Here is a 13,952-nt window from a genome sequence, read left to right as displayed (position 1 = left end):
CTGAATAGCATTAACAGTTAAACAGTGATTGCTAAAGTAAACATATGTTTCTCAAAATGGCAGAGACATTAATGCACATCCGCTTATAATATTTCGTGTGGCGAGCTCTATGGTGATTGGATGAAGCTCACCCAATCAGCTAAAAACTTGAGTAATTGAGGCTGATAAGTGTGGAAAAGTAATCTTCACACAACGCATTCCGTCTCTGCATTCGGGCCACGGTTAAGCACTTCTAGCTGAGACGTCTTCTGATTTTGTTATTTTGGTAACGAGATACCTATCCTGAGATCAATTAGTTTGTAGATATTGGAAACAATTCTAAAGATAAAGGTAACATACGAGATTTTCAACTGAGAAGTGAAGATGTATCTTCAAAAACTAGTAGGTCAGTATTAGTTGTTTAAAAATATCCGTCTCTACAATTAATCTTGAGTAAACAAATTGATCCGGTAACTTAAATAACACCTTTACTATATTTCGTAATCCTAAGTAGACATCATTTAACAACAAAACCCTCACATACCCTAACATAAACCCAACACAAATGTTATAGAGTAGGCTAGGGTAATACTTGAAATAATTGTTTATAATTTGATATAAAATAAGGAAATTTCTTGCAATTTTATGTTTAAATTCTTAACAATATATAATACTTATAAAAATGTATTAAAATAATTTAGTTATTAAAAATATTAAAACTACTACAAACAATTTTAGATAACATTCGTATTTAAAGAGAATATTGATCCTTACCTGCTCATCCAATTAACCCTCATTATGTGGGCATAACTGTTGCAAACAGCTATGCAATATAGCCCAGCGCGATGCACTAACTCGCCATAAGACGTGACAGGGATTTATCCAATCATGGATCCTCACATTAACACATACCACACAATGGGAGTAGTAGGAATATTGATGCATACCAGATCTCTAATTAACCCTCACTATGCATACATAACTGTTGTACACAACTATGCAATAATGTTGAGTGCGGTGCACTAACTCGCCATAAGACGTGACAGGGATTTATCCAATCATGGATCCTCACATTAACACATACCACACAATGGGAGTAGTAGGAATATTGATGCATACCAGATCTATAATTAACCCTCACTATTCATACATAACTGTTGTACACAACTATGCAATAATGTTGAGTGCGGTGCACTAACTCGCCATAAGACGTGACAGGGATTTATCCAATCATGGATCCTCACATTAACATATACCACACAATGGGAGTAGTAGGAATATTGATGCATACCAGATCTCTAATTAACCCTCACTATGCATACATAACTGTTGTACACAACTATGCAATAATGATGAGTGCGGTGCACTAACTCGCCATAAGACGTAACAGGGATTTATAATATCATGGATCCTCACATTAACACATACCACACAATGGGAGTAGTAGGAATATTGATGCATACCAGATCTCTAATTAACCCTCACTATGCATACATAACTGTTGTACACAACTATGCAATAATGTTGAGTGCGGTGCACTAACTCGCCATAAGACGTGACAGGGATTTATCCAATCATGGATCCTCACATTAACACATACCACACAATGGGAGTAGTAGGAATATTGATGCATACCAGATCTCTAATTAACCCTCACTATCCATACATAACTGTTGTACACAACTATGCAATAATGTTGAGTGCGGTGCACTAACTCGCCATAAGACGTGACAGGGATTTATCCAATCATGGATCCTCACATTAACACATACCACACAATGGGAGTAGTAGGAATATTGATGCATACCAGATCTCTAATTAACCCTCACTATGCCATACATAACTGTTGTACACAACTATGCAATAATGATGAGTGCGGTGCACTAACTCGCCATAAGACGTGACAGGGATTTATCCTATCATGGATCCTCACATTAACACATACCACACAATGGGAGTAGTAGGAATATTGATGCATACCAGATCTCTAATTAACCCTCACTATGCATACATAACTGTTGTACACAACTATGCAATAATGTTGAGTGCGGTGCACTAACTCGCCATAAGACGTGACAGGGATTTATCCTATCATGGATCCTCGTATTAACATATAACACAAATAGTCATTGATACAAAAAGTTACTGATAAAAGTCGATAGCCACGGTTAACAGCATATAGCCACCGATAACAGTAGACAGTCACTAATAACAGTCAATAGTCACTGATAACAGTCGATAACCACTGCTAACAGTAGATAAACACTGATAACAACGTATAGCCACTGATAACAATTGTTCAATGATAACAGCCGATAGTCACTGATAACAAATAGTCACTGACAACAAATAGTCACTGACAACAAATGGTCACTGATAACAGTCGATAGTCACTGATAACAGTCAATAGTCACTGATAACAGTAGATAGTCATAACAAATTGTCACCGATAACAGCCGATAGTCACTGGTTACTGATAACAGTAGATAGTCACTGATAACAAGTGGTCACTGATAACAGCCGGTAGCCATTAATAACAGTCGATAGCTGCTGATAATAGTAGATAGTCCATGATAACAGTCGATAGCCACTAATACAAAAAGTCTCAGATAATAGTCGATAGCCACTGATAACGGAAAAGCGAGTGATAACAGACAATAGCTACTGATTACAGCAGAGAGGCACCGATAACAAATAGTCACTGATAACATCCGATAGCCAATGATAACAAATATTCACAGTTATATTTCGATAGCCACTGATAACAAATAGTCACTGATAACAGCCGATAGTCACTAATAACAGCCAAAAGCCATTAATAGCAGTCGATAGCTGCTGATAATAGTAGATAGATAGCCATGATAACAGTCGATAGCCACTAATACAAAAAGTCTCAGATAATATTCGATAGCCACTGATAACAGAAAAGCAACTGATAACAGCCAATAGCCACTTATTCAGCAGAGAGGCACCGATAACAAATAGTCACTGATAACATCCGATAGTCAATGATAACAAATATTCACAGTTATATTTCGATAGCCACTGATAACAAATAGTCACTGATAACAGCCGATAGTCACTAATAACAGCCAAAAGCCATTATTAACAGTTGATAGCTGCTGATAACAGTAGATAGTCCCTGATAAAAGGCGATAGCCACTGATACAAAAAGTCAAAGTTAACAGTTGTTAGCCACTGGTAACAAATAGCCACTGATAACAGCCGACAGCCTCTAATAACAGTCGATATCAGCTGATAACAGTCTATAGCCACTGATTACAGAAGAGAGTCACAGATAACAAATAGTCACTGATAACAGTCGATGGTTACTGATAACAACATATAGCCACTGATAACAGTAGATAGTCACTGGTCACTGATAACAGTAGATAGTCACTGGTCACTGATAACAGCCGATAGTATATGATAACAAATAGTCACTAATATCAAATAGTAACTAATAGCAGTCGATAGCCACTGATAACATTCGATAGCCACTGATAACAGCCGATAGCCACTGATAACGGCAGAGAGCCACCGTTAACAAATAGTCACTGATAACAGTCGATGGTTACTAATAACAACATATAGCTACTGATTACAGTAGATAGTCACTGGTCACTGATAACAGCAGATAATCACCGATGACAAATAGTCACTGATAACATCCGATTGTCTAAGATAACAAATATTCACTGATACATTTCGATAGCTACTGATAACAAATAATCACTGATAACATGAGATAGTCACTAATAACGGCCGATAGCCATTAATAACAGTCGATAGCCGCTGATAACAGTAGATAGTCCCTGAGAAAAGGCTATAGCTACTGATACAAAAAGTCACAGATATCAGTCGATAGCCACTGATAACAAATAGACACTGATAACAGCCGACAGCCACTAATCACAGTCGATATCAGCTGATAACAGTCGATAGCCATTGATAACGGAAGAGAGTCAGTCACCGATAACTGTTGATGGTTACTGATAACAATTGTTCACTGACCATTTGTTATCAGCGACTATTGACTCTTATCAATGGCTATATTTTTATCAGTGACCATTAATTTTTATCAGTGGCTGTATGTTGTTATCAGTGACCATTTGTTATCAGTGCCCATTTTTTGTTAGTGACCATTTGTTTTCAGTGACTATATGTTGTTATCAGTGACCTTTTGTTATCATGGACTATCGACTGTTATCAGTGACCGTTTGTTTTCAGTGACTATCTACTGTTATCGTTGACCATTTGTTATCCGTGGCTATATGTTGTTATCAGCGACCACTTGTTATCAGTGACTTTCGACTGTTATCAGTGACATTTCGTTATCAGTGACCATTTGTTATTAGTGACCATTTGTTATTAGTGACTAAGGACTGTTATTAGTGACTATTTGTTATCAGTGAATATTTACTGTTATCAGTGACTATTTGTTATTAGTGATTTTCGACTGTTATCAGTAACTATCGACTGTTATTTGTAACCAATTGTTATCAGTGACTATATGTTGTTATTAGTGACCATTTGTTATCAGTGGCTTTCGACTATTCTCAGTGACAATTTGTTATCAGTGACTATCGACTGCTATCAGTGACCTTTTGTTATCAGTGACCATTTGTTATCAGTGACCAACGACTGTTGTCAGTGACCATTTGTTATCAGTGACTTAAGCTTCTCTCCACTTAATTTGAAATAACAGGTATTTAGATCCAAAGCCCATTTAAAATGTTTGTTTTTGGATTGTACAGGTCACTTAGTACAAACTGAGCTGTAAGGGATACTTTTTACAACGGACTAAATTAATTTTCTAACAATATGCAGCAAGAAATTGTCCACTAACTGTTGCTGAAGATATGAATGTATTTTATTTAGAAAAGTCTTTTTTAATGACAGATTAGGTGACCTGATTAAAAACTTTGGACTGAGGCAGGTAGTGAACTCCCCTACGCCCTTCAATCATCAACACTGATAGTCCTGGTGTTTATCAACCTGCCACATTCTGAAGTATGCGCAGATAATATTTGTACTTGACTGAGCAACCACCTTGCAATATTGTTAGAGAGTTTTCTTTCAATTTGTTTTGATTTTTGGCTTTAATGATAGTTCCGTAAATCTTTTTATATTGCCTGTAATACTTTTGGTCAAAATGAGAGAAATTTTGTTTTTTTATTGGATCAAGCTGGCGTAATTTCTTACTGTAAATTCGAATGCCTTTAGTAATCCAAGCTTGTACATTGTATTGGGTAGTTTGCGCTGCTTGTCGCCTTTTTTCAGTGGGAATGCTGTACTAAAGCGATGATAGAATGCTGTCAGAAATACATTACACTTAAGCTCAGATGTATCTGACACCAAAACTTCGCGCCATTGTCGCGTGCGACAAGACCACTAAGGACCCGAAAATTGGCCTCAGGTACTTTGTGAAAATACTATGATGTTAAACTGGCTTGTTTTACAGAGCTTGAAATTTTAAACATTTAGGACGTAATCTGTCTTAAGTGGTTGAATCAACTCAAGACGTCCAAAGTAAAAAATAAACTCTAGTGGTACATTTTTTCTAAAGGAGGACAACGACAGTGTTGTTGATTTTGGAAGGAGATAGCGAAAATCTTCAATGATATTTTCCTTCCCCGACTGGAGTAGTACCTGCGTTGAAACCCATCAGTGGGCCAAAGATTTCCTCTACCAACAACTCTGCAGAGTCAGCTTATCTTGCTCATACAGATCCATAAGAAGTAGAGCGAGCAATATTAACCCTTAAAAGTAGTTCCTGTACTGGATATGACTTGTATCAAGCAAAGTAGTAATACATTGTGCCAGGCATATCAGTCTTCCACTTACTGATGCTTTTAATACTTCATTTCCCGAAGGCGTCTTTCCTTCTAAATTAATATACACGATAATTCGACCTGTGTATAAAAGAGGGGATAAAGAAATCAAAACGAACTACCGGCCAATTATCTTAGCGTCAGTGTTTAGCAAAGGTATATGAAAAGAGTTTCCTCAGTCATGCTGTGAAACTTGCTAATACTCACTATATTCAGTCGAAGAGTCATTCGGGTTAAGGGTAAAAACCTGCCATGATGGGCAGTTGATTTCCTAACATAGTCTACTTGGTTGAAGCCCTTGAGAAAAGACTTTAGTGACCATTGGAATCTGTTTTGACTTGCGAAAGGCTTTTGGCTTTGTCAACCATGTTATGTTATTGAGAAAGGCTGAAAGTATAGGTTTTAGAAGCATTTCATTAATTTGGCTAATGTCGTTCCTCTCTGACAGACTTCAGAAGGTATATGTCAATGGAGTATCAGCGGGTTACTGCAGGAGTTCCCCAGGGCTCTGTACTCGGGCGCTTTCTCTTCAGTGTGTATCTTTACGGTATCACACAGTCAATCACGTGACTGGGGTAGTATCACGCTGTACGCTGATAACATAGCTCTAGACTTTAGAGGAAATAACATTGAGAATATTGAGACAGAGTCTACTGCCTCGCTATCGGGTGACTATAAGATTTTTAAAAATCCCAGCTTATTTGTAACAAGAGGGAAAGCATCTCCCCTCACGTATTACTGATAGAAGACACATCTATCCCTGAGGTGGAAAGCTACAGGTACTTGGATGTAGTAATTGATAAATATCGTGCTTGGGTACCGCACATTGATTCTCTCTACAAAGGATCTCTTCATCCTTCTCTTTGTTCTGAGGTCATTCGCTTTCCACAGAAATGCCAAACTGCACAAAATGATATACTGCTCTTTGATAGAGTCAAGACTGAGATACTGTATTCCACTGTGGGGTGCAGCATCATCCTCAGTCTTAGAGCGACTCTTCATTCTTCAAAAGAGAGCGATTCCCATGATGGGCGTATAAATAAGGACCAATGACCTCCCTCTCAGCTCGTTAAAATGTGTTAAATTTGTTACTTGTCTATGAAGTTTTATATAATATATTATGTTATGTATCATAATAAAATGTAGCTTTAAGACTTCTGGGTTACACCTTTCGTCTCAGAGATCCCTTTGTTAGGAGTGTTTTGTTCCTAATTCATACGGAAACAAGTTTCGTAATATCTTAAAAAGAGCTGAAAATACACGTGACCTGTAACTGTGTGACGTAATCTTGCACCCAACTTGTTTTAAGTCAAATATTTGTTTAATGTTGCACTCTTAGCATTTATATTTGTTTTGAACAATTTTTTATCAATTTAGTACTTACTAAATTGATAGTATATGTATAGTATATTAATAGTATTGATAGTATTGAGGTTCCCACTTAGTAAGTCCTCACTTGAATAAATATTATACACTTTTGTTCTGAAAAATACGATTGTAAAAGGTTTCGTCGCTCCGAGGCTGCACTCTACAGAAATTATAAAGAGAATTTAGGTTTGGTGTAGTATAAGGCATCCAAACAGTTATTGAAAAGTTACACTTTATTATCCAACGTATGATAAGTGAGTAATTTCTTGATCCATTAACTGTAACAACTACTCGTATGTATGTCTCACTAAGTATCCTCTTCAAAACACAAATCGGTTGCTCGGAACTGGCGTCAGGATGACTTCACAAATCTGTAAATGTATCGATAAATAAAATTATATTATACTCGTATGTATGTCTCACTAAGTATCCTCTTCAAAACACAAATCGGTTGCTCGGAACTGGCGTCAGGATGACTTCACAAATCTGTAAATGAATATAAATAAAATTATATTATACTCGTATGTATGTCTCACTAAGTATCCTCTTCAAAACACAAATCGGTTGCTCGGAACTGGCGTCAGGATGACTTCACAAATCTGTAAATGAATATAAATAAAATTATATTATACTCGTATGTATGTCTCACTAAGTATCCTCTTCAAAACACAAATTGGTTGCTACTGGAACGTCAGGATGACTTCACAAATCTGTAAATGAATATAATAAAATTATATTATACTCGTATGTATGTCTCACTAAGTATCAAAACACAAATTGGTTGCTCGGAACTGGCGTCAGGATGACTTCACAAATCTGTAAATGAATATAAATAAAATTATATTATACTCGTATGTATGTCTCACTAAGTATCCTCTTCAAAACACAAATTGGTTGCTCGAACTGGCGTCAGGATGACTTCACAAATCTGTAAATGAATATAAATAAAATTATATTATACTCGTATGTATGTCTCACTAAGTATCCTCTTCAAAACACAAATTGGTTGCTCGGAACTGGCGTCAGGATGACTTCACAAATCTGTAAATGAATATAAATAAAATTATATTATACTCGTATGTATGTCTCACTAAGTATCCTCTTCAAAACACAAATTGGTTGCTCGGAACTGGCGTCAGGATGACTTCACAAATCTGTAAATGAATATAAATAAAATTATATTATACTCGTATGTATGTCTCACTAAGTATCCTCTTCAAAACACAAATTGGTTGCTCGGAACTGGCGTCAGGATGACTTCACAAATCTGTAAATGAATATAAATAAAATTATATTATACTCGTATGTATGTCTCACTAAGTATCCTCTTCAAAACACAAATTGGTTGCTCGGAACTGGCGTCAGGATGACTTCACAAATCTGTAAATGAATATAAATAAAATTATATTATACTCGTATGTATGTCTCACTAAGTATCCTCTTCAAAACACAAATTGGTTGCTCGGAACTGGCGTCAGGATGACTTCACAAATCTGTAAATGAATATAAATAAAATTATATTATACTCGTATGTATGTCTCACTAAGTATCATCTTCAAAACACAAATTGGTTGCTCGGAACTGGCGTCAGGATGACTTCACAAATCTGTAAATGAATATAAATAAAATTATATTATACTCGTATGTATGTCTCACTAAGTATCCTCTTCAAAACACAAATTGGTTGCTCGGAACTGGCGTCAGGATGACTTCACAAATCTGTAAATGAATATAAATAAAATTATATTATACTCGTATGTATGTCTCACTAAGTATCCTCTTCAAAACACAAATCGGTTGCTCGGAACTGGCGTCAGGATGACTTCACAAATCTGTAAATGAATATAAATAAAATTATATTATACTCGTATGTATGTCTCACTAAGTATCCTCTTCAAAACACAAATTGGTTGCTCGGAACTGGCGTCAGGATGACTTCACAAATCTGTAAATGAATATAAATAAAATTATATTATACTCGTATGTATGTCTCACTAAGTATCATCTTCAAAACACAAATTGGTTGCTCGGAACTGGCGTCAGGATGACTTCACAAATCTGTAAATGAATATAAATAAAATTATATTATACTCGTATGTATGTCTCACTAAGTATCCTCTTCAAAACACAAATCGGTTGCTCGGAACTGGCGTCAGGATGACTTCACAAATCTGTAAATGAATATAAATAAAATTATATTATACTCGTATGTATGTCTCACTAAGTATCCTCTTCAAAACACAAATCGGTTGCTCGGAACTGGCGTCAGGATGACTTCACAAATCTGTAAATGAATATAAATAAAAATTATATTATACTCGTATGTATGTCTCACTAAGTATCCTCTTCAAAACACAAATCGGTTGCTCGGAACTGGCGTCAGGATGACTTCACAAATCTGTAAATGAATATAAATAAAATTATATTATACTCGTATGTATGTCTCACTAAGTATCATCTTCAAAACACAAATCGGTTGCTCGGAACTGGCGTCAGGATGACTTCACAAATCTGTAAATGAATATAAATAAAATTATATTATACTCGTATGTATGTCTCACTAAGTATCCTCTTCAAAACACAAATCGGTTGCTCGGAACTGGCGTCAGGATGACTTCACAAATCTGTAAATGAATATAAATAAAATTATATTATACTCGTATGTATGTCTCACTAAGTATCCTCTTCAAAACACAAATCGGTTGCTCGGAACTGGCGTCAGGATGACTTCACAAATCTGTAAATGAATATAAATAAAATTATATTATACTCGTATGTATGTCTCACTAAGTATCCTCTTCAAAACACAAATCGGTTGCTCGGAACTGGCGTCAGGATGACTTCACAAATCTGTAAATGAATATAAATAAAATTATATTATACTCGTATGTATGTCTCACTAAGTATGTGTATCTTCAAAACACAAATCGGTTGCTCGGAACTGGCGTCAGGATGACTTCACAAATCTGTAAATGAATATAAATAAAATTATATTATACTCGTATGTATGTCTCACTAAGTATCCTCTTCAAAACACAAATCGGTTGCTCGGAACTGGCGTCAGGATGACTTCACAAATCTGTAAATGAATATAAATAAAATTATATTATACTCGTATGTATGTCTCACTAAGTATCCTCTTCAAAACACAAATCGGTTGCTCGGAACTGGCGTCAGGATGACTTCACAAATCTGTAAATGAATATAAATAAAATTATATTATACTCGTATGTATGTCTCACTAAGTATCCTCTTCAAAACACAAATTGGTTGCTCGGAACTGGCGTCAGGATGACTTCACAAATCTGTAAATGAATATAAATAAAATTATATTATACTCGTTGAGAACAAATTTAGAGATAGTATAACTTATAATAATAATATATCGTGAATATGTAACATAGTACAGTTATTTAAAAAATTCATTTTCAAGCAATAAAAATTGTTTTTTTTTACACACTATGAGTCGTCGTGTCTAAATAATTTTAATATTGAACAAAACTTTATTTTATATATAAACATATTAGCATCGATTTATTTCCGTAATAAATCAGCTATTGTATTATTAAGGTTAAATATACATCATATTTTTATTACTACTCTTAAGCTAGTATAGATTAACAGTACATTAAGTTATAGTAATTACATGATAATTATTGAGTATAAAATAGATAGACACACGAATTTAATAAAAATACCCTTAATACGTTTATCTGTGTATATTTTAATAACATACGTTGTTTACTATATAAAAATCTATTGTTTTTCTCATCGGTACTATTTTTTCATTTAAATATTTTAATATTATGGATATTTAATGAGTTGTAAAAATACGATACACAGTAAAAAACTAAATAGGCCTACTATATTACAGAATGCAAGCACACAAAAAATATATAACCTATTTTGTAGTAAATGAGAACACAATTTCAATGTGTTACTGTTGTCATGTTGCTTTATGTAAGGTTTAGTGTACGTATGTAATTGTCGATGATGAATCCTGTCACGTTGAAAGTTTAGTGAAAAACTATGTGTGAAAATAGATTTATAAACCGCAGTTGAAGATTAAAAGCGGATTGCAACTGTTTATTCTAAATTTTATAATCAACGTCACATTTTATGTTTAAATGTACCTTGATCTATGGATGAGATAATCACTCGTACGAGACACGAGGCAGAGAAAACTACCGAACTGGGAGACATTACCGAAGCTCATGAACGCTTGCCTTCATCTCAGTTTCCCTATTGAAATTAAACATTCTCCTTCTCTTAAAGTGTTTACAACTCGTTTAAATCGCTATATATTGTCGACCACATTTTTTAGTTTATGGCGTACACCTGGGAGACCACACTATAAGAAGACTTACTCCCGAATCGAGGTGGGAGAGATTGGCAATGAATGGAGTGTCAAAATGTATGCACGTTTGTGCGATTTAACGTGTGTTTTATAACTGTTAGCTACTTAAAGTTTGCTACAGAAATATATTTTCTCTTCAAAAACTACTTAACTATTGACTATCTTCTGCGCAGTATCGTGAAAACCGTTCACGATAAAATTAATGTCCTCGACTGTTATAAACAGCTGCTGTGTTCAGGGAGTGTCGATTGCCGAGCGGTCTAAGACGTTGGACTTTGAGTCTGAGTTAGAAATAGCGCAGGTTCAAATCCTGTCTGTGAGCGTTGCACTTTTTATCAGAACCATCGACCTTGTATTGTATCGACTCTCCCCTGTATTCTGTTTGATAAAATCCTTGCACAGGCCAGTGGGCCATGAGGACGGACAGAGCAAGGAGTCAAGGACCACAATGTTTCACTGAGTGTAATGTGTATTCGTCAATGTACGTGGCATCACACCTTTATACAGTCATCAAGGTGTATTTAAATATTTTTGGAATGTTTCCTTATGTGAAAAGAGAATAGACCACACAAAACAAAACGTTGGGGGTAAGCTTTGTGTGGTGAGAAGTTACTTTCCCAATAACTAAAGACGCGTTTCCAAGTTCTAAACTTATTGACCGACCTGAGCTACGGGAGATGTAGACAGCACGTCCACGAGTGCCTGAGCAACATCTGATGACTCCAGCCAACAAGTTCCTTCATCCAGATCGTCCAGAATGTTCTCAGTCATTTCAGTTTCAGTCAAACCGGGGCTGACGCTCTAAGGTAAGGAGAAATAGAAAATGTCAACAAGAGTATCCAAAATAAATCTAAAAACATTTAACTTCTATAAATATAGTTTTGAACTGTTAAAATTACTGTAAAAATTATACTAAATCGTTAATTTCTATTAAAATTAAATAATTAGTCACGAATTCGTTAATAAAACAGTTCATGAGTTTATTGTCCTTATCTCATTCTAACCTTTAGAATAAGAAATATTTAGTTATATAAGATAACTTGCTATCATCAAACATACCTAACCATTATATTTAGACGAATTTCGGATAAATGCACTATACGAGTACGAGGAAGTAAAATTGCTTCAAACGTAACAATATATAAAAGAGTTTTTTTTGGCCAGTTGGTAAACTTAAAATATAATAATATTAATATAAATTGAAAATGGTAAAGTAATAAAGATATACATTTATAGTGAAATCTTATGTAATATAATTTAATTACTGATTTAGTCCTTGATACAAATTCCCTTTTATAATTTTAGTGTACGCCTGTAGCAAAACATTGAAACTATGAATTAATATAACTTAATATAACTCTATTACACTACACTCACAGTGACTTTAATAGAGCTGTTCTTTTCTGCCAATTCCCTCCTAAGGCATTGAGTCACGGCTTTCACAGCATACTTGGTGCTCGAGTACACTCCATAATGGCCTCCGAGTATTTCGTGCCCTGTAATACTGTCAGATTTGTGATGAGACAAAGCAAGGATTGAGCTTACTTGGTGCCATATTCACTCCATAATAATGGCCTCCGAGTATTTTGTAATCTGTAAAACTGTCAGATTTGTAATGAAATAAGGCATAGGTTGACTTTATTTGGTGCCGTGTACACTCCATAATGGCCTTAATGGCCTCCGAGTATTTTGTGCCCTGTAATACTGTCAGATTTGTGATGAGACAAAGCAAGGATTGGATTTATTTGGTGCTCGAGTACACTCCATAATGGCCTTAATGGCCTCCGAGTATTTCGTGCCCTGTAATACTGTCAGATTTGTGATGAGACAAGGCAAGGATTGGATTTATTTGGTGCCGTGTACACTCCATAATGGCCTTAATGGCCTCCGAGTATTTCGTGCCCTGTAATACTGTCAGATTTGTGATGAGACAAGGCAAGGATTGGATTTACTTGGTGCCGTGTACACTCCATAATGGCCTTAATGGCCTCCGAGTATTTCGTGCCCTGTAATACCGTCAGATTTGTGATGAGACAAGGCAAGGATTGGATTTATTTGGTGCCGTGTACACTCCATAATGGCCTTAGTGGCCTCCGAGTATTCGTGCCCTGTAATACCGTCAGATTTGTGATGAGACAAGGCAAGGATTGGATTTATTTGGTGCCGTGTACACTCCATAATGGCCTGCCTCCGAGTATTTCGTGCCCTGTAATACTGTCAGATTTGTGATGAGACAAGGCAAGGATTGGATTTATTTGGTGCCGTGTACACTCAATAATAACCTTAGTGGCCTCCGAGTATTTCGTGCCCTGTAATACCGTCAGATTTGTGATGAAACAAGGCAAGGATTGGATTTATTTGGTGCCGTGTACACTCCATAATGGCCTTAGTGGCCTCCGAGTAGTTCGTGCCCT

General features: G+C 35.7%; 1 protein-coding gene across 3 annotated transcripts in view; it reads right to left on the bottom strand.

Annotated features, from left to right (window-relative positions):
* Positions 1-7,391: 7,391 nt before the first annotated feature.
* The window catches only part of LOC124363319 (farnesol dehydrogenase-like), a 58,377-nt gene continuing 51,816 nt past the window's right edge, over positions 7,392-13,952 (bottom strand). The window contains exons 4-7 of one of the 3 annotated variants that reach the window (XM_046818563.1): positions 12,916-13,042; positions 12,202-12,339; positions 10,075-10,147; positions 7,392-7,482 (exon numbers count right to left, since the gene is read on the bottom strand). In XM_046818563.1, coding sequence (XP_046674519.1) covers positions 10,097-10,147; positions 12,202-12,339; positions 12,916-13,042 — 316 coding nt within the window. In that variant the 3' untranslated portion in view covers positions 7,392-7,482; positions 10,075-10,096. The other 2 variants (XM_046818562.1, XM_046818561.1) reach the window with 2 other exon arrangements.

The sequence above is a fragment of the Homalodisca vitripennis genome, chromosome 5, assembly GCF_021130785.1.
Source record: "Homalodisca vitripennis isolate AUS2020 chromosome 5, UT_GWSS_2.1, whole genome shotgun sequence".
Taxonomy (NCBI): domain Eukaryota; kingdom Metazoa; phylum Arthropoda; class Insecta; order Hemiptera; family Cicadellidae; genus Homalodisca; species Homalodisca vitripennis.
Note: the sequence above shows the minus strand (reverse complement) of the source record. Positions and strands in the feature narration are given on the sequence as shown.